Source organism: Neofelis nebulosa, chromosome 11, assembly GCF_028018385.1.
Source record: "Neofelis nebulosa isolate mNeoNeb1 chromosome 11, mNeoNeb1.pri, whole genome shotgun sequence".
Taxonomy (NCBI): domain Eukaryota; kingdom Metazoa; phylum Chordata; class Mammalia; order Carnivora; family Felidae; genus Neofelis; species Neofelis nebulosa.
In genome coordinates this window covers 20331583-20354363 of record NC_080792.1, presented here as the reverse complement: position 1 = coordinate 20354363, position 22781 = coordinate 20331583, and the positions used below count along the sequence as shown (strand labels likewise).

Sequence of the window (22781 nt, the reverse complement as noted above, 5' to 3'; positions counted from 1 at the left end):
ATAGTGATTTCACCTTTCTAGAAGTGAGAGCAGATACTTGAAAATAATAATTCAAATATTAAGTGATACTAGTAATTTGAGTTACAAAGTTGAATTAATAAATTACGACTGGGCTAATTTGGGACTAAAATTACTAATTGTTCAAAATAATTCACTTCCTGTTCTAGCAAATATCTTAATCTTGACCTAGAAAAAAGTCACTGCTTAGTAATACCTTTCTTCAGTGCACTTGATTTCCATTGTCAAAGATACCCATTTAAATGGGTAATATCCAAATATATACTGATGAATTATTCACACCTTACTTTTCAAATGTAAGGGGAAGAGAAACTCGTGCTGTATTTTAAATTTAATTATAAAATCAATCCTCACAAATTAAAAATAATGTCTTCGAAGCAGGCTGAGGACCAGGTTTGACCACTGAATGCTGTGTGAAGCTCTTGCTAAAACACAAGAACGGAACAAGCACATCCAAGCAGGGAGTGTGCCGGTCACAATTGTGGGACTTACACCCAGGGAAACCTGTCCTTAATTTATCCCGCCGTGTGTAGATTTGGCAAGGGTCTCCAAACATCATTTACATACCATATGCCCTGAATTACCTAGGCACAATGGCTGTGGACAAATAAGATGTTTTGGGTCTGTTTGCTTCCCTGTGTAAGTTTTGCAGCTTTCATTTAATTTCTCTCATTGCTAAATAATTTAATGCTATATTGCCTGTTGCAAAAGAATGTTTTGCTAAATCAATGAATAGTTCATTGTGCTTTGTGATTAGAAGAAAACGACCCTGGGGTAGGTGAGCAGGAGGTATTATTTCTCCTATGTAAGAATCAAAGAAAGGAAAGCAGCTCTTTATGCTTTGGACTCATTTTAACCTTTGTCTCCTTAATAAGCATATAAATGCAAGGCATTCAACAATAGAATAGACAGAAAGCAGATATTTTGGCTTCTATGGAACATGCAAAATTGGTCAGCAAGTTTTCATGTTTAAGAGGGATTCCTGAAAATAGATTCTATATTTGTTCCTCTCATAATTAAAAGGCTTTATAATTGTCCTGTGCCTTGGTTTCCCTCTTCCCTCAAGAATGGTATTAATTGAAACTCAGTAATATTTGTCCGGATTCTCAAGCTAAATTTAAGGTCAGGATGATAAAAATGTATACTTAAACCAAAAAGATCAATTGCCTAAAAAAGGCTTGGAACAGAATTACGTACATATTTTTTGTTGTGTACTATAAATTTGACTGTATAAACTTCCAATTAAAAATGACATTCACACCATCATTTTTGATAGAATTTTGCACAGTAGGAATACTCATTAATGCAGGGTAATACAGTGTGATAAGCAGCTTAGACATCAAAATAGTAAAAAAAAAATATGCCAGTTGGTCTACTCTGTACATGAGTAAAATAAAACTTAAAAAAATTAAATACCTGAGGAATTAATTAAAAAGAACACTTACTGGCATACGTATTTTTTTAACTCTGTCAAATCAAGAACACCCATTCTCTAGTCAGTTTCTGTAGAGATCTCAGTCCTGGTACCAAAAAAAAAAAAAAAATCCATTCTATATTTTATGATAAGACATTAAGTGCATTACCATATTCAAAATGGAGTAAAACATAATTTAAATAATTTTACTTATCCTATGATTATCCTTCCAAAAACTGTGCATGTGTGCATGTGTATTTACCATTTAATAGGAAGCATTTCAAATATCTGAATTCTTTTCAACGTTGGTAAAAGTGAAAGCCCATCAGCTAAGTGTGTGTGCATGGGTCATCTCTTGATCTTTAACTGGAAAATACGTGATCACGTAATTCTCAACTGTAGGTGAGAGTAAGTGGCAAATGAGGTGTGTCCACACACTAGTAAAGAAAGAAGTAAAAGGCAATGCAGTAATTTCAGAATGCTATCAAATAATTTGCTTTCTTTAGGGGGCAAGAAAAGAAAGAAGCTACCATTTGAAGACCAGCAACGAAAGGGTTAACAGACATATGCTGTATAATTAGGAGATGCATTAATGATTATGAATAGTAAATGATTTGGTGCAAAGAAAAAATTTTAGTCAAAGGGACATGTACCTATCTTACATGTTTATTAGTAACTGTATATAACTAGAGAATTCTGCTATTAAGAATCTTGCATTATTGGTGTAAATACTTCCAAGGGTACATCAAATTCTAATCTTTCATACGACATCCATCAAACCAGGCTGGAGATTTTGACAAACATTAAACACAGTAAGGAGGCAATTATGTATGCATGATTTAATCTGCAACTAATTAATATGCAAATTTATTCATATGTTAGTTACTAAATTAAAAATGCAAAGAAGCCCTTATGGTGATTCTCGAAATTTTGCACAAACAGAACATTTAAAATGTAAGAAAAATGAAGTTTTTTAGAAACCTATAACACACTTTTAGTGTCTCCAGAACCTGTTGCATTAAGAAGACTCAAAAATATGTGTTTTAATACTAGATAATAATTTAAAAGGTGTGCTAATTTTATGTGAGAATGTGGGAACAGAAAGGTTAATCAGAATTCTCTCGAACTCTTAAGAGATACACTCTAATTACCAGACAAATGGTATTCTATTTCTAAGCTTCCTTCCCTGCTTTTAGGGTTGTCAGAAGTTGGTCATCTTACTGATACCCTGCACAAACGGTTAGGGGAATAAATAGTATTTGAAAGCAACTAGAGATATTGAAAATTCTGGGGTAACTTTGAGACCATTTGGTGCTCACTACACATACAATTCACTCCTCAAGATGGCAACTCGCTCTTTTCGCCTTTGGGGAACAGCTCTTTGCAAACAGAGAAATGGGAGGAAATTCTAGAGGGAGGCTAGAAATTCTCCCAAACTCTCTTCCAAACGAATCTTCAAAGAAAATAATTCGACTAACACAAGAGCAACAACCTCCCCAAAAAGCAGAAGGTAATTTCATCTGAATTCAATCTGGCTATTTTAGCCCTGCATTTTCCAGACAGCCCAAAACTGATTTGAATCTTTGATGGGAGACGAGGGATGTGCGGTAGTGATCATTTTAAAAATATCTTTGGGTGTCTGCATACAAGGGAGTATCCAGTCAAGTGCATATATTATCCTTTGGCTCCGCTGCCTTCTGCAAGAGTCTGATTTCCCTAAGACTTCCTGGAGATCAGCAGTGAGGTTCTGTGTGGATCACCTCTCATCTGATTACCTTCCTCATCCGAAGTCCAGCGGCCCTGTACACAGTTCCGGGAGCTGGCGCCTGGAACACTTGTACTGGCCTCAAGAAATCAACGCAACTCAACTGTGTGAGGAAGCACCGTGACAGCGTCTACGGCTCTTCCCAGGGCACTGAACTCTTACCCACGTTAAAAAAAAAAAAAAAAAAAAAAAAAAAAGAAAGAAAAGAAAGAAAGAAAGAAAAAGAAAAGAAAAGAAAATCGCCATCAGTCTCCTTGCTGCCAAGTGACACACAAAAAGGAAGTTAACCATTGGCTGTTACTTGCATTCACAGTCTGACTCTGATCTCCCAGCTTCCCTTAGCCCAATCTGATGCCAAGCGGACTACAGCTTGCCCATTTCATTTCGACCACGGCAGCCAAAAAAAGCACTGCCCCACCGTGCAACGACAAGCAGTCTGTTTTGATATTAGTACCTCAGTATGTGATATGAGAGAGTCAGATGTCCCCAAACTATGTGCCCTCCCCTGAGGGACTCTGTCCTGGCCTTCCTTGGCCAGAGGGATGGGGAGCGTGCCACAAATCCTTAGCTTTGAAAGCACAAGGGAAGGAAACACACCACCCGCAGGGCTCAGACAGAAATGGCGAGGAGGAGGAGAGACTCTTATGGGGAGAGGATTCATGCCCTCCAATTCAGCACTCGCGCCTAACTGGAAATATTAACTCATATTCTATTCACTCCCTGCCAGCCAGCATACATGAGCACAAACTGAATTACATAAGAAAAGGAGTCTTTTTCTTATGTAATTAAATCTTAGCAGCCGCTAGTAAGTAAACATCAGATTTTCTTTTCCTTTTTTTTTTTTCATGAAAGAGAGGAATATTTGGGGTTCAGAAGAATGGGATTTTTTCCTTGATTCCCAGACAGAGAGGAAGATGGTGGTAAAATCCTACTCACCTCCCTGTTCTCTGAAACATTCTGATTTCTTTGCTGAGTGTATAGAATCAAACTCTAACCTGGTTTAACCTTTCCATGTGCCCTGGACTGTTCTCATTCCCTCCAGCATTAACATATCATTCTTTTTGTGATTCCAATGAGGCATCATCAGGTGTGGATCTCAATTTCTGGGCATTTTAGGAATCTGAGAGCAACCCAGGCAGCTTTAATTTTTACAGGTGACTCAATTTTTGTTGTGACCAGAACTGAACATAAAGCTCTTAAAAGCTTAAATGTACACATTTATGCATTCATTACACAGTGTTAAATCTAATTTGTTCTTTTTACTGTCACAGGAAGCACATGTTTAAAGCAATCTGTTTCCTCATGTGAATGCTTTCCTGTCTGTTTAAAAAAAATTGCGACACACTTTACCCTGAGTAACCAAGAGGTGATCATAAATATCCCTAAATAGCATTAAACAGATATGAAAGACATTAACACTTTCAGAATGCCAAAGTAGTATTAAAAAAAAATTCTAACAGATGCTCCTAGGTCAAAAAGTGAAATGTGTGTTTCCTGAAAAAACACTCTCATCAGAATCATAAATGAACTGTGAGTGGAGAAGTGAGGTGTTGTTGAGCAAACGAGGATCCTTTTGGTGAGGAACACAGCAATCCACTGCCAATGTGTACTTGCCATAAAAAAGCCAAATTGAAATGGAAGTCTGATGAAAACCAATATCCTTTGTAATCCACAAGGTGGCAATGATTACGAATGAGGTGTGGCTCCATCGGATCGATCCGGTTTCCCAGAGAAAGAGTCTGTCTCTGTGAACCGAAGCGTCCGTCCCCGTTCTGGGACGCGAGGAAGAGGTCCGGCCAGAAGGACCTTTCCCGAGGAGTCTGATGTGCTGCCTGGTTTTTCTGTAAATGAAAATTGGCTGGGAAGAATCATTCGTGGTGGAAGGTGGAGACCATGCTCTCTTTGCCCCACCTTCTTTGGCAGATGTTTTTTTTCTTGAAATTCAAGAGTTCACTAATCAGCCCTTGTAAAAAACCATTCTAAGTTTCCCTTAGCTGACACGCAAAAACAAATTTTCTTTTATGAATTCAGCAACGGCACTGAGAAAAAAACACATGACAATGTGGCAAAGGCCAGAATCCAGCAATTCTTTGACTTTACCCTAAAACATCTGTCTAAATAGTCCTGTTGAATGTTAGAAATTTACCTCAACAGTCCTAATCAAATCAAACTCTGTTTTACTTTAGAAGAGAAACAAAGTGCCACACAGTCCCACCTGCTCAACACATCTCCGTCTTGCCAGATGAAGTAAAAACCCTAGGCCTACCCTGCTCCTTGACCTGCTTCTGGCCAATTACAGAGTAAGACTGATAGAGGATGAAAGAAAAAGCCTGTATCTCCTTGTCGCTTAGAGGCAGGGCTGACTTCGGCATAAACAAATTACTGGCAGAGGGAATCATATTATGAGGAGCTCTGTCATCTTGGCCTGATGTCCCATTTCAAAAGAAAAAAAGATGGAGTACATACTTCCAAGGCAAACTTTGCGGAGCGTAAGTCGAATGATTCAAACAGCTGACTAGGTGTCTCGGCCTGATAGAGACACTACTGCAAGGAACAAAGACCTACAGAAAGTGCTTGTGGTATTTCATCGTTTCAGACAAGGCAAGCGACCTCCATTAGGTAGAATTCTTCTACGTGCAGTTGAGACCCTGGTCTTAGTTTCTGCTCTGTACCCAGCTACTCCAGTAAACTACAGGTGAAGTTTCTCTCAAGTGCCCGAAGAAAGGTATTTACCTTCTTGCTGATGCTAACATTGAGGGGGTTTATTACTGTCCTTAGAAGTTATCATTTCTTAGATGTTTACAATGTGTCAGGATTATGCAGAGCACATTATATATGTTTTGTCCTTTATTTATTTATCACAATATCCTTAGGAGGTATGTATATTTTGCCCATTTTTCAGAAAATAATTCAAGGATACTACATCATGTGCCCAAGGCCACGTAGCTAGTAAGTGGCACAGCCAACGAAAAACCAGATGATCAGCTTCCATGCTCTAAACCACTAGATCATCCTGTCTCTGTTACAGAAATGCTATACTGAATGGTCTAGACTTTCTAAGGGATCTGGCTGAGCAGAAGCTGTGCGTAAAAACCAGTGTACCACTTAGAGGTACTGAGGGTCATTCTACAGTGAGATGAAAATTCTGAATACTTAATTTATTCCAGGTTGGCAAATACTTGCTAAGTAAACAACAATCAGATTGTAGAGATTTTTGTTCTACCAAATACTCTGAATAGCCAGGGGGAGCATGGCATCATGATTAAGGACACAGAAACCTGGCAGACAGACTTCCCAGGTCTCAACCCCAGCTCTGCCATTTATTAGCTGTGTGACCTCAGGCATGTGTCATCACCCCTCTGTGTCTCTGTTTGTTTAGCCATGAGTAAAGAGTAGGACATCCCATCTCATAGGATTTTGTAGGAGTAAGTGATTCATTAGATGCAAAGTACTCAGTTCCTGGCACAGAATAAATACTATGTTCAGGTTTGTTATTGTTATTAGTATATCAACATCATCTCATGAAGAAGGTGCTATTTATACCTCCTTTGTAGACCATGAAATAGATGTGTGACCCAACTAGGGCCACTATGTGAGGAAATAGAGGATACCACACATTTAATTAGAGAGATCTCTTTAATTCTAGTGCAGCGTTATGTCCATCCCACCACACCACTTTTATTACTATAGTCATTCACTGGAAATATATTTGAAAGAAACATGCAGGGCAGTGAATTTAGCCTGTATGGGACAAAAAAAAAAAAAAAAAAAAGATGTATGTGCAAAAGATCCTTACCCATTTCAAGGTGAGTAAGGGGACTCAGCATCTCTAAAATAAGCCTAAAGGACAAGAGGTCCCTGTGTTTCACTGCGTGTGTTATTTGGGTCTTTGAATGCACAACCTTCTCAAAAGGCCAGACTTTATGCTCTTTAAAATGTAAGGCCATCCCCACCAACTGGGGATGTAAGTGATGCAACACTGAGAACTTCCTTAAACAGGAAGGACCTTAGCTGTGAAGCTTCACGATTTAAATAAAGGGTACACAGAAGAGGAGGAAACGCACAATGTCATTTGGTGTGTCTGGTTTTTAGGTTAGCTGAACAATATGCTTTGAATAAGTATAAATGAAGAAAGAAATGAATGAATGAATGAAAACTTCTGAAAATGCTGTCTTTCCGTCCCACCTGGATGCTCCCAGTTTGTCATGATGGAGTTCCACTTAACAGCTAGGTTGTTGGTGTAATTTATTAAAGGGAAAACAAAATAGCATGGTTTATAGAATAATGACTTACTGGGACTTGAATTTCATAATTCCAGCTGTATCTGCCCATAATAAAAATGCCTAATTCCATTTTCTCTTGCCCATCCCTAGCAATTAAACTCCAGATGATATGTGTGGCAATGCGCTGTATACATCTAAAAATAAAATTCCTATCAAGGCACTATATGAGGAACCCACAGGTTCTGGTAATAAAATTTCACTCGTGAAGCAGATGCCTTAGTATCAAATGGCAGAATTTGTACCTTTTTATTATATAACAATACTTTCAAACAGTACACTAGTTACAGAAACAGATTCATTTTCTATTTAGCTTAATGGCTTAAAAATTTCAAACTGAATCAACAGGTCTTAATTGCCAGGCCAAGAACATTCTTTTGAAACTTCAGCTTCAGTAGTTTGGAGAAATGAGTTGACTACCACTGTACCCTTAGACAAATTTTATTTTTTATCTCATCTGCTAACATCTCAAGTTATCAGACTTTGCTACAATAAAACCCCAGTTTTCATACTTTGCTTATTATTGAATTATTTTGTACTTCGAGTTTGTTTCGTAATGAGCAAGCCAGAAAATATTATTGTACCCTAGGTTAACACACCTGAGCACCTGTGAAACGACTGAATTCCCCAAACGGGGTTACTTGCAAACGTTAACGCTAAGAATCAGCGACCCTACTTGAAACTGCTTTCTCGTGGCAGCTAATGATATAATGATAGACTTTGCCAATCGGTAGAATGAAAGCCATTACAATATTATTGTAAGTATAATCCAGGAGGCATATTTAGAATGATATAGGCTGGGGATGATGAAGCTGCTGCAGACAGGCGCTCTTTCTCGGATGATATCAAAGTAATTGCTCCAAAACGGCATTTTCTCCAGGAAAAAAAAAAATCCCTAGATGGTAACAGCAAGTGGTAACAGTGACAGTTTTTGTATGTGTGTGAGGAATATACCACAGGGGTCATTTTTTGAGAACACTAAGCCTTTCTAATAGGAGTCCATGTTTCACAAAGGAAATGCCTTTTAATCACTATCGTTGAAAACACTGCTGATGCACAGCGGCAACACCAAGACATTTCTTTACACTTTGCTACCAAGGGGCTTCACTAAGAAATGCCCCTATTATTCTGTTCCACTGAATACTCCAAATAAATATAGTGGCATTTAATACACGCACAGGTCCTCTTCTGATTACTCTAGAAGGAATCACTTATGTATCAAGTTTCAACCTCAGGAGCGTATTTATGATTAATTCCGCAGATGACAAAGTTAGACCAGACAGATAATAGGGGCTGTCGCTAAGCGACTTAAATAAAATTCTTAAAATGTTCTTTTCAAAAATGAATTTGCACATTCCTTCAGAATTGAAATCTGTACTTCTCACTGAAACTCACATCCTTTTGTCAACCTTGAAATTCTACAAAATGCAGACTCTTCTGCACTACCTTAATTTCTCTGAAGAGGGAGTATAAGCTCAAGCAAAGCATAAAACTCAAAGAGCTAAGCACCTACACAACAGCTGCAACTACCGGGGGGAAAAAAAGAAAAAGAAAGAAAGAAAAAAAAAAAAAGAAGTCGGTATCATTCACATGCTACTGTTTTGAGATAAAATAATTGAGTATTTAAAACTACAAATTTTGCACTGCATTTTACAAAAGCCCTTATTCCTTTAAAATGAGCACACCCCTGTACACAAATACACCCTGGGACAGTGAAGATCAAGCCTGAGAATCTCATGCTATTGCTTTGAAATGTGACTTTATGTTCAGTTTAAGAATTCAGTGCAATTTATTTAAAAAACAAAACAAAGCAAGTGTCTGTCAACAGCCTGACAGAATTTAATCTGCCTTAAGAAAATACAACTTTGCTATTTTTGAAGAGACTCTTCATTCCTTTTAGGATTATTGCTACATATTCTGAGAGGATCTTACTTAGCCCTCCAAGTTTTATCTGACTTTGATTTATGACTTTCAAACAAAAACTTCAGAATTGTTTGAAATCTGGAAAACACGCCTTGAAAACACAGAAATTATCAGTGACTGGGGGAAAAAAACGAGAAAATTCCACCATGTTAGACAATAAAATGAACAGTTCAGTCAATGAAATGGAAAAAGTTTAAAAAAATGGTCTCCAACCAAATATTAAGCCAAGCATTTATATTATTCCACAAACACAAAATAAATTCACAGTCAAGCCACACACTGTGAAACAAGTTTTTATAATTTCAAAATGTATGCAGGCCTGTTACAATTCTCTTTAGGTAAAGCAGCCTTCCGGCAGCTTCTTCGATTTCTTAATAATTAAACCAGTCAGACAGAGTCCAAGACTTCGCACCAAAATATACTCTTCAGTGAAAGTGATAAAATAGGTTCCAAATAACAGTTTCCTGGAATGTATTTCTCCTTTCTCAACGAATGAGGCCAGTTTTACACTAAATGCTATTGTTACAGTTGTGGAAACCTTAACAAAAGTCCTGATAAATCTCAGCAGGTGAAATTTTGAAAACTTGGTTTAAAATAAAAATACACATGGGGTGGGGGGAATATATATCATGCACACCACCTTAGAAGAGCTTGCTCAGTAGAATAATCAGACAAAAGGGGCCAGGCAGGCATCTCTATTGAGGAGGAATCTAGGTGGTTTCTTCTCAATTGAGTGTTTGACACATAAATCCTTTTCGTGGTAAAGATAATCCCTAAAGAGCTCACAAATATGCAAACCTTTCCTCCAGAGTTAACTTTTGTGTTTTTCTTCTCCCTTACATTTCTTCTCGCTTTATATTTAAAATACACATACCAGAAGTCATCTTTTTAAGGGGAGCAGGAGTAGGTTTCCCAGCAGAGAGGAGGATGGAAGAGAGATCTCATTATTCCAAAATTCCAAACAAAAATACAGAAATCTTATAGCAAACTCCTGAGAGACTGGAATGCCTAATGGTACAGATGTTGTAAATGTGTGTGAATTTCATATGCCTTTTGAAATATTCTTAATAGAGTAAGAGCCTCCAATAAAAACTTAAATATAGAGATTCTCCTATGTTTCATAAGCAGCAATTCACAAAAAGCATAACCTCCATAGCCTCTAACTGCAAACTGCAATGCAGAGGATAGGATTAGTTTTCAAAGAATTCAAAGAAAGAATGTATATGCTGAACTTCTGAAGCTTCTGGTTTAGTAAATTCGGTATTAACTGCACAAAAATATACGCTCTCTATGACGAATATTTTCTCAACCTTCAAGGTGTTCCCTGGCGTCAGGTTACATATTCTATGTAAATTGTGTGAATAATACTTCCGTCCTACTGGGGATGATTTAATTGCATTATACTTCATCTTTTTTTCTGTCTATACATTTTTATAACTAGTAAGCATAAGTTTAATATCCAAACTTCATATTTCAATATTTTTAATTGGAGAATGGGCACCCTAAGTTTAAAGTTAACTATTACGAGTTAACCAAATATTGTAATGTAAACACCTATAGTTATACTTTTCACAAAGGATCTACCTCCCCAAGAATGAACCTTGATGAGGCCCCTCCTTTTATACATTATCACATAATTGGTTACTCTAGAATTTCCTACAAAGGAAGGAGTCCAGGTCGCTGACACTTAGTTCATTTTAAAATTAATATATATTTTAGTTTAATGTAAGTTGCATTATCACTCAAGTTAAAATTTTGCTGACATGAAATAGCATCACTGTGATATATGATCACTTTCAAAGTGATGGGGGAAATTATATACTTTAAGTACTGACTTTTCAAACATATAATTTCTGAGCCTCTAGGAAGGAAATAAACAATTACCAACTTCTCTTTTAAATTTTGATTTCCTCAAGCATTTGAGAAAAAACATTTCCTTCCTAAAAATTTTTTAAGGTATGAACTCAAGATCATTTTTGCTACCTTCACATATGAAGGTTTTTTATATAATGTAAAACACACGGATCACTTAATGCCATCAGCATTATCCAACTTTCCCTGATATTTCCCTAACAATCTCTTCTGTAAAAACCAAAACCAAAACCAAAACCAAAAACCAAAAACCAAAAAACCAAAAAACGAAAACTCATTTAAACATTAAGATTTTATGTTCTTTAAGAATTCTTCTTTAAGAAAACTGGTAAACCTGGTATCTCATATACATTGAACTTGTATTTTTCAAGTCCATCTAAAGATTAACTCATCTCTAAAATTTTCTGGGAGTGCCCAAATCTTATTTTAGAAGTGTTACTATTGTAGAGATTGTTGTCCTTAGGATCCATGTGTCCAGAATTATTCCTGATCACTTAATACAAAGTTTGCCAGATCTTCCTGATTTAGAAAACAACACACAAAGGGGAAAAAAAAGTCAATTTAACATAAAAAATAGACTTTACTGAAAAGTTCAGTTTGGAAAAATCACTGGTGATAAGACAGGTCATAAACTATTTCTAAAGATAAAACTTCTTATTTCTAGAGAAATCTGAAGTTCCAGGGATTCCAACTGGGGAAGACAGTGACACTGTCATTAAAGTTTTAAAGCTCGATTGGAATTGAAGACAAATTTTCATCAGCATTCCAAGTAGAATGGTTGCAGTTGTTAACAGTTTCTGGTTAAATGTATATCATTTCATGCATTCAAGTTATAAGAAGAGGGTAGTTTTATGTGTTTCCATATTGGTGGGCACAATAAAGTCTCTAAAAGACCATGTCTTTGAGTTTTTTATGTGTGTTTGGAAAAAACATTTTAGAATGACATAAGGTGAAAATTTTTTGCTTTCTAGATTTTAATGCTTCCATGTAAATTTCTAAGAATTATGGATCCTTGTCCCCCCAAAATGTGATTTAATGGGTATATTTCTCTCTGTATGAATTCACGATTCAATAGGTGTGACTATTAGGCTATACAAAGATAGAAACTATGATGGAAGAGCAGTAAAATCGAAAAATATCAAGTTTAAGTATACGATTTAAAAAAGGAAACCAAAATGTAGAAATCAAACAAGAAGTTCATGTGCAGATCCAAGAAATCAGAGAGTGGTGAAATAAATTCCAGCATCAACAAAAAATAAAGCTTTATTATTAAACTCTCATCAAAAGATGAGGGTTACAAGAAACTGGTAGGTGCCTGAAAAGAAGAACGTACCACCCATCTGAACAGAGAACACAAAAATGTTCTGCAGTACTCAGCAGGGCTCTTGTGGGCAATTAGTTGTCATTTCACACAGCCTTGCCTTTAAAGAAACATCACCCTAGCCCTAAGTACAGGCCTCTGTGGTCCAGAGGGACAGAATTCCTTCCCTCTATTGCGCCTGTGCAAGGCGACCCCTCAGGATGGTTCTTCCACCATCCTATCACTGTCATGCTTCTTCAGTGACTTGAGGTCTCTAGATGCAGTGCACAGCCCAAACACATTCAAGGATCCTGCCAGATCCATGGCGTGATGTTGGGCCAGGCTTATGTTTCCTCTCTCCCACAGATGCTGCAGTATTTTCAAAAACAGGGCCAGACAAGCCTTGCTCTCATTTCCTGTGAAGATCCAGCCTAATGGCGACAAAAGAGGTCCAGCCTCTGTACTCTAGTAAGGTCATAAATAATATCTCATTACAGATGTTACAGTTTAAATTTTCTTTCTTTTATGTCAAGGAGGAGAAAGGGCCCATTTCAAAAAGAAAAAAAAAAGTGAGTTCACACCACAGATTGTGACAGATTTATTACTATTTATCACGGTAAATATGTATTGAAGAAAACATATAAATGTCTTTAGCTAGTCATAATCACTTGAAAAGAAACCTTTTACTATCCCCAGTTTCTTATTATTTGTAAGAAAACTATTCATACATACCGAAGCAAGTTTTAGAAATATCTTACCAGGTATATATAAATTTGAGCTTAAAAAAAGAAAAAAAACATGGCAGAGGTCTAAAAATACCAGAGCAAACGTGTTACAGTGACTACTGCAGACCATCTCTTTAGATCAAATTAAAATATATATTTCGTGCAGTGGGAATGCACATGGATCTTGTTATAAGTAATAAGCAATCCAATGCATGCAACGAAGCTAATATAAACTAAGTCACATTATTGCTATTAAAACAGAGCAGAGATTTTTTTTTAAGTAATGACAATAAATAGATGATTGGATTCTGAAATCGACCAAACTTGGTTACTCTTCTTGCTTAAAAAAAGAAAAGTCAAAAAAATCACAAGGATAAAATATCCATTTCAACTGAATTTTCCTCCTTGTCTTTAAAAAAACAGGCTCTACTTATGAGAATGTTCCTTAAGGACCATTAAAACATTTAGCCAAGATAAATTCTCTAAGAAGAGTAAATCTTAAACTGACCATCAAAAGCCAAAAATTAAATAATACAAACTAAATTTCCAATTCTAGATCTACTGCGAAGAAAGGAAAGATACCTTTTTATTTCTCAACATGGACAACATATCAAAAACGCACAAACTGTCAAAATGGCAAAGAAAAAACTGTATCCGTGAAATTTTCTATAGCGGCCAGTTAACTCTAGGAAAATACTTAAAAAACTTACAGTGAAGTAGGAGAGATTATTATTGACAATGATTAAGCAGACAGATAATATCTAAGGCCACACCAAAACACTCCTTAGAAATTGGGTAGATTTCTGCATAATTTTAGCACTGGAAAAAACAAAGTTTGTTTGGCTATGAGGCATAAATAAGGTTCTATAGCTTCAAGTTTTACATGGCTTTAACAGCACGCGACTATTCCATCATTTCAGGACATCTGAAGGTCCACTTATTGTATTCAATACTGTCCGTATTAGGTGCAGGCATGTTTTAAATGTCAACAGCTGTGAAGACTGTATCATTTGAGGTTGTCATAAAAGCTATTAAAAGCTAAAGTTTCATCTACATTAAATCCACCACCAACTTCAAGCTTAAAATATGCTTAGAAAAACCTGAAGGGATATTGGTCAATTTTAATACAGCACAGAAATTTAAAGAATAAACCACTCAGTACATTTTTAAGTGACTTATTGGTAGTCCAAAGTGACTATTTTATACACAATTGGCAGTTTTATTTACACAATATTTTTCTGTATTTATGGATAATTTTGTGATGCTTCTTCAACATTACCAAGTCTATGATAATCAGCATACAAAATTTGTGTTTTTTTCCTGATAAGACTCACTCTGATATATTCACTTAATAATTTTTTGGATGAGCTGAACTGAAAGCAAGTCAAATACACAGGTGTTTGGGTTAATCTAATCTTAGCACATTTGCAAAACCTATTATTCTCCTAATTTATTAAAAATGAAGTAAAACTAATATGTGAGCATCAATTGGTAATATATTTTCAGAAACCCGAATACCATTTTATTTTAGAGGAGAAGAACTTGCCATAAGGCTTATGAGCATTCTTTTCAAAGAATACTAGTGCCCTACAGAACACAGAATTAAATTAAATTAAATCAAAACTATGTATCTCTCTCTCTCTCTCTCTCTCTCTCTCTCTCTCTCTCTATATATATATATATATATATATATACATATACATATATATATATTTACAGGAAGGAAGGAAGAAAGGAAAAAAGAAGAAGGGAAGGAGGAAACAAGAAGGGGGGAGACTCATATTCTTGTTCTATGTAAGGAGGAAATTACTCAAAGCAATTTGCCTACTTACTTAGGCAAAGACTGGTTTTAAAGAAAATTAAATAAAATCATGTAGGAACTCAGATTTGAAAATATACATAAGAATTGAAAATAAGATATCGCATTTAGTTGGGATCACAACCAACTTTTGCTACGCTGGAGCCTGGAGGGACCTCACCAACGCCTGAGTATAGCTCCAGGTAGTAAAAAGACCCAGAATGCTCTTGGTTACAGCTGGATTCTTCTAGTTGTCACCTGGTATTCCAGACACAAATGGCTACTGATGCAGCTACCTTTGCAGCATTTATTCAGTAACCTCTCTAGAAAATAGAGACATTCTCTCTGCACTCTGGGCTGAAACCCATGTAAATTTTTCCTAAATCCTCTCCACAAATCTCCTTTCGCATGCAAATCCATAAATCATCATAATACCGACAAAGAATTTAACCAACACATGAAACTAATACTCATTCTCTTGAAAGCCCTGTACAGGTAAAACTCCTCGAACTTCAGGCACCTTTTCAAGGCTCTCTTCAGAGCTTAAACTGCTGAATATCAACACAACCACCCAGTCTTCCAGGATACACAATTAATCACTCCAACGTGGGTCAGGTGGCTGGACGTGCAGGTCATTCCTACCTCATCCCCAGTCTAGATAAACATGCTGCTCTGGCGCATGGAACCTCATTTGCTCCTATCTCCCTTGCATCAATACAAAACAGAACAAAATAAAACAATATACAAAGCAGAAACAAGCAGTACTTACTGAAGATGGCAAACCTGGAGGAACTTTTCGAACTTTCTTTGTCTGCACCTCTGAAAGAAAATGAAGAGGCTGTGAGGTCCCCGAATGCCTATTTCCCTAACTAAAACAGATTAAACCACGAAGCCATTTAGATTAGACCAGATTTTCTTAAATCATTACCTTAGCAAAATGTCAGTACTGCTATCATATTTTATTCTGGCAGAAATCGAATTCTGCCTTTTTCATAAAAATCAAGATATTTAACTTTTTTTAAGCTTTGATTTTTTTTTTTAAGTTTCCTTATATGGGCAGCCAAGAGAAAACAAGAAATAAGCATACACCAAAATAGTTCTCTTGCTACTAGAAGTTGTTAACATACCCATCCAATGTACTACTGGGGAGGGGTGGTCACGAGCCTGACATTTGAGTAAAATTTTATGGTTTTGGGGGGTGGGGTGAGAATAGGGTGAGAAGGATGGCATCAAAAAAGAGAAGAAGAAAGAAAAAGACTACTACTAATCACTCAGGCATTCAAACAGAGGAATACCTTACCCAGGGCACTACTGTGAAGAGGCCTCCTTCGGGGGTTATTGCTAGAATACTGATAATACTGGGAACCAGGTTTGGTGGGCGACAGGGTTCCTGGGTTGCCCATATCCATGTCACCTCCAAGGAGACTCTGCTAAAAGGTTCAAAAGGGAAAACAAACATAGAAGGTTAGTTTTTCACATTCACCACCCCCCAACTGATTGTTAGTACTTAAACCACGGCAATAAAGAAAACAGCATCTGCCGAGCTGCAACAATTAAAACACAACCAAACAAAAAGAAAAAGAAAAGCAGTCTAAGAAGCTAGCACGAAGTTTGTGATTTTTCAAATTCTTTGCTTTTGAGAGGAAGGTAGAAGGTGATTCTCTTGAAACAGTACTTTCATCTTACGACGACTCACATTTTGATTGTTTAAGAAGAGGGCGTTTGTGTAAGAGTCATGTTTTCTTCATCTACACTTAGGCTCATATCTGGGAACTATTCATGCCCTTCCTTCGCAAGAACTCCAGAAGAATCTGATTTTTCGGATGCACACAACTTCCCCCGACTGCTCACGTTGGGGGTGAGGGTAGGACGCTCCCCTCCACTGAGGACTCTGCATCGGCTCGGCATTATCCCCCACGGATTTACACAGCACCCACAGAAGAGAAAATGCCAGCAGAACCGGGAGCAAATTCAAATCTCACGCTAACTTCCAAAATCATAGAAATAGTAGGCATTCTAAGCGAACAGGAACAAATTAGAATGCCCTCTTGAGGACTACTGGAAGTTAAAATACATCCCCACAGATTAAACATTTACCTGAGCACTAGAAAACTTTCACAAATACCATTAACTTATCACAGTGTGATAAATGACTAAACTTTCAAAAATGATGACACACGAAAGATCATATAATAATATTACATTTTCTAAAAACTACATAAAAACTTACCCATAATATATAAATCGCCTGATTATACTCTGCATTGAACACATTGTTCTGTTAATTAGTCTGATATGCAAGAAAACAAGTGTAGATACTACCATTTATATTAAGAACAAATTTACTATTTAATAAAGAAATTTTAAAATTAAGTACTAAAAATCTAACTTTATCGTTACTTGTAATCAACTTTTACTGACTGAACTAATTACTGTCCTTGATAAAGTACAGAATGTGTTTTCCCTAATCTAAATTCTAATCACCATGTCACTCACAACAGACTTAGGGATGCTTCACTAACACACTATTCACATGCAAAATACTCTAAATAGGCCAATTATGACTCTGCCCCTGTTCCCTGGTTAACCCGCTGAGAACTGAAAAATTTCACAAGGCAGTCACCAACTAAAACAAAGAGTCCTTGTTTTAAATTAAGACAGTCTTTTTGATTCCTAAATAGCTCAACAAAGTGGCATGTCTTCTAGTGAAAGCAGTTGGTCAAATATGACCCATAAGCTGGAAAATCAAAAATTCAAACCTCCCCTTTCCAGTGCCATATAGCTAAATATCATAAAGAGAACCTCTCTGTTCCAGGGATTTTTTTGTGAGTGCTGGATGAGTAATAAAGGACTAAACAGCTACTGATAAGTTTGCCTTCACTGTTTCCAGTTTAAGACTTTTCCAAGGGATACATAGTCAACATTACTTTCGAATAAAACTTTAAGGAGGAGATTTTAGTTTTGAAGCTCATTTTGAGCAAAAATTCATTGCGAGTATCTTCATATTTGCCACATAAATACCAGATAAAACCAGGTCATTTGCCAGATAAAAATATGACATCTGCATGCTCAATTACTGCCTCTTCCGAACTTAGGATATCAAAATGCTACCCAATGACAAACTAAAATACAGAGCTCTTTGTAATAGTTTTCTATAAACCAGGAATAACATCTATAACCAGCATAACATCAAATGATTTCTTTATCATTTTACAAGTGGCATTCAACAATTTTAGAATCTCAACCTGCAATTTCACTCTTGGTAAATCTTAGTAACAAAATCTACATTTAAAGCCCAAGTTTTCTTTGAAATTTCCATCGATAAAGCTGTGAATGATTTAAATCACAGCCTCCTCACAGTCTGGTAAATTTACAAATAAGCCTCCCTTTCATGAAAAGAGGATCTTGAAGGGGACATTATTGATAACTTTGTATCTTGGGCAGACATTACTCCTCTGCCTTCATTTTCTTTTCCTAAAATAATACAAAATACTCAAACAAGGACTGAGCAGATAGGTTGAAATGCCTGCTTGTCTTCCTAATGAGCTTAACCAGTGCTTAATTCTTGTTGGTCCTGGTGGCAAAGGTTTCCACTCCCAAGAAACTAGATGCATTCAATAGGTCAACATAAAAACAAACAAGCTTGCTGTACTGTGTTTTAGCAGCATTCACAACAGAGCTGTGGAAAATATAAAATGATAACTAGAAGATCGCTAACTGGCTGTGGCTGACCTTACTGTTGTTAATGTAAAAGAAAATCATTTCACGGGCCAGTTGCAAATAAACCATGCCCCCAAACACTTGCACGCGCAGCCACACGAACTATGGATAGTGACACAGAACTAAGACCAGATAGCACTTACACTTGGTGGCTCATGCTAATCCTTTTTTTTTTTTTAAACAAAGCACATTCCTGTTTCTTTCTTTTTAGACCTGTTTGTTCCTTTTTCTTTTTCTCTCAGACAATAGAATCATTCTTCTAAAGCAACAAAAATAAGCATTTCCTCACACTTAAGGGGGCCCTAATCACCCCCCTAGGGAAAGTTAAGATAAAAATATTGTGTTCTTATTGTAGAGTATACTTGTAAAATGAACAATAACCATTTACTATTGTTTGGCCTTTACGTCACACATTTAACTCTCTTTAGCAATGAGAAAGATTAAAAAAAATTTTCCACTGGCTAAAAAACCTGAGTTTATGAACTTAGAAAGTTAATGGCGTTCAATTCAACAAGGTAAATTGAATATGGCACAAAGTGGATAGGCATTCATTTACACATGAATTCACCTGCATGGTATACATACACACACACACACACACACACACACACACACACACACACACATATTAATGCTTAATTTAAAAGTTAAGTTTGAAAGCTAAAGTCTACTTTCAAAATGGGCAAATTCATCTTTGCCTTAAATAAGATTACAAAGGTTTCAGGTTTTTCACATTGTGCAAGTTCATGCTCTGCGGTTATGCTGGGTCCCAGTCGAGAGCTGCCCGAGTCTGCCAGGAAACACTGGAAGCAAGATGTGGCATCTCACTGAGCTAACCTGTAAATCTTAAACCCATAGTTTACCATTTTCTTTAACTGTCTGCAATGTGAGGAGACGAGCCCTTCCCCTTATTCAGTCCTTACTTTCTTCCAAAGACAAACAATTTTAAGACTTAAAATACTGTAACCAAATATTATATGTGTGTGTGTGTGTATGCTTCTATATATATATACATGCAGCATATATATGTGTATATATATATGTGTGTATATATACATACACATATATATGTGTGTGTGTGTGTGTGTTGACTTTGTGAACTGGGCTTAAATATTTTGGGGTCCACACCCCTACAACTGATTCTTCAGCAGTAAGCTATTCCCCACCAGAGCCACTCAAATGCCAAATGCAACATTCTGTGAGGGTCCTTTTTCCATTAAATTTTTGTTGTTTGTTTTATATCAGATCTGGGTCTCAGTCTAACACATTCTCAACACTGCCCCGATTCCCTTGGTGGTGGGGGGGTGGGGGTGGAGGGAGCTTTTTAACATCCTTGATCAACCACTGAACTTTGCTTATGCAACCAAGAATGCAAACCATGAATTAAACTTGAGTAACAGAAAAGCAGCATATATCTCAAATTAGATTTATAACTGAATGGTAATCAAAAATAGAACTAACTGCTTCAAGCTTAAATTATCAACTTTTTTCTTGTTAAACTAAAATCATCTTGCTCTGAACTATTATTTCCTTTCAGTCAGCACTTTAAATGTAATGGGTGGGTGGTACATTTCTAAAAAGGAAGATTATATTTACCCTTAATTATAGATATGAGTGAGATCAGAGTACGATGAATGCTGCTTTTTGGCTTATAATTAATTCATCTAATAGGTGAATGACCTTGAATTTCAGAGTTGGAATTGGGTGGGGGGGGGAGAGAGAGAGAGAGAAAGAAGAAGAAGAAGAAGAAGAAGAAGAAGAAGAAGAAGAAGCAGCAGCAGCAGAAGCAGGAGAAAAAATAATCTTGGGGGAAAAGCAAATGTGCCCCTGGTTTCTTAGCGCTTTCTCTGATTTTGCGTCACTCCCATTACGTTGTGATCCGATATCAGACACAACATCTTGGGGGGATGTTGTAGAACAGAGAAAAGCAGTCTCAGATGAAACCAGATTAAGCTCCTTTTCTGAACTATTGCCAAATGCTTGTGAGTCTAATTCATGTTTGGGTATTCTAGTACTCACACAGCTGCAATTCCATTCTTTCATCACAAACCTAAGTGATGTATAGTGGCTTTGTATGGCGAACTGACTCTATAAAGCCAGGAATTTGGGAAGGCTTTACGTTAATATGGAAATAAAATTCTGAACCACTATAAAACTTATGAATGCTGGATATTTGTATGGGTACCTAATAGACTTTGCAGTACTAAGTGCAAAATATACATTGAGCAAAATTACCAATTATATTTGTTTAAAACGCATTTAAAAAAATCGCAATGGAGGTCATTTCTCCATAGTGAATTCTGCACAGGATCGGATTTTCAAAGACACTGCTGAATAGGATTCCTAACAGCCATGGGGAAGTTTTTGCAAATCCCTGTCGAATAGCTGCTGCTGCTGAATTTGCCATTTTGACCACAGAAGGGCCATTGCTGACTTACTCTAGTAGCAGGAGGGGGCGATAATTTTGCTGCTGTTGGCACTTACTCCGCAACCCAGAATATATCTCACAGCGAAGGGCAATGAAGAACACAGTATTTCCACCTGTGTCCACCTCTGAACTTCAAAGCTCAAAACTGAAGGTCAGTCTTTGGACAGTCTCTATTCCTGAGAGCGGAAGGTCCGGGAATGCACCTTCAGAGTTTATTTTGAGTTCAGTCTTATGCTTGGTTTCAGCAAAATAGAACTCTGGAAAGTTAGGAGGATAAGATGGCAAGGATAACTTGCACAATCAGGGACTTAACAGATTGTCATCGTGCTGTGGAGAAATGTAAATTATTGAAATTATCATTTAGCAAAGATTTTTCTTTTAGGGACTTCTGGTCAATGCTTTTTATTCTTACTCTGAACGTGCAAGGCCCATTGTAACAAGTCAGAGGCAGAATCCAAACCTCTCGAGGCGCCTGCGTGGCTCAGTGGGTTAAGTGGCCAACTCCTGATTTTGGTTCAGGTCATTATCTCTTGATTTCAGCTCAGGTCAGGATCTCATGGTCGTGAGATCGAGCCCGGTGTCAGGCTCCATGCTGACAGTACGAGTCTGCCTGGGATTCTCTCTCACAACCTCTCTCTCTCTCTCTCTCTGCCCCTCTCCTGCTCTTTCTCTCTCTCTCAAAATAAAGAAACTTAAAAACTAACAAACAAACAAACAAACAAACAAACAAACAAAAAAACCTCTTAAGGAAAGAGGGAGGGCCCTGAGGTCAAACAGATGGGAATGCACCCTAGCTCAGAAGCATAAAAGCATCGTGACTAGGGGTTAGTTACACAACCGCTCTAAATCCTATTTTCCTCCTCTGTAAAAAGGGAATAATGAAAACTCTAATATAGAGTTATCAGGAGCAGATGAAACAACATATGTAAAATGTCCTTTAGAGAGATGGACTCCGACACAGTTACCGTCCTATGTCCCTCCAATTCATGGTCTTATATTACAATCCACTGATGACTCTTTAAATGATTCCTCAAAAGTTGTGAATGATTGATTGGCAGTGAGGTCTTCTACTCTCAGAAAATATACACTGAGATAATAATTTAGAGAAATCATCATTAAAAAAATGAAAAAAAGTCAAATATTGGGGTCCACATAAACAGTGATGACAGCCTCATGGCCTAGAACTACACTGGCAACAAGAAATGGCTAGTTTTGATCCATATTGAATAAAGAAACTGGCCAACAATCAATCTTGATAATTTCAGCTTAAGTGGCCATTTTCCTGGAACTGCCACAAGGATTACTTGAATGGCTCATTTAATTTTGCTTTCGCAAGCGTGAGCAAACTGCTACTGTTAATTCAACTATACGTGAGACCAAAACTAGTCGTACTAAATATTGCACAACTAGATACGCAAAAATAAAAAACGTATTTGATAAAATTTTATCATTGTGATGCTAAATAAATTCAAATTCTTACCACTGCAATAGCCACTGATAAATACCTTAAACAGGTTCAACTTTGTTTTTCTGTTTGC

General features: G+C 36.9%; 1 protein-coding gene across 32 annotated transcripts in view; it reads right to left on the bottom strand.

The window, feature by feature from the left end:
* The window catches only part of TCF4 (transcription factor 4), a 356945-nt gene that overhangs the window by 110414 nt on the left and 223750 nt on the right, over positions 1-22781 (bottom strand). For 23 of the 32 annotated variants that reach the window (XM_058692003.1, XM_058692012.1, XM_058692015.1 and 20 more), the window contains 2 exons: positions 16396-16525; positions 15865-15914 (listed from right to left, as the gene is read on the bottom strand). In XM_058692003.1, the coding sequence (XP_058547986.1) occupies positions 15865-15914; positions 16396-16525 (180 nt within the window). Of the gene's footprint in view, positions 1-15864; positions 15915-16395; positions 16526-17325; positions 17460-22781 lie in introns of those variants that run through there. The other 9 variants (XM_058692006.1, XM_058692013.1, XM_058692010.1 and 6 more) reach the window with 2 other exon arrangements.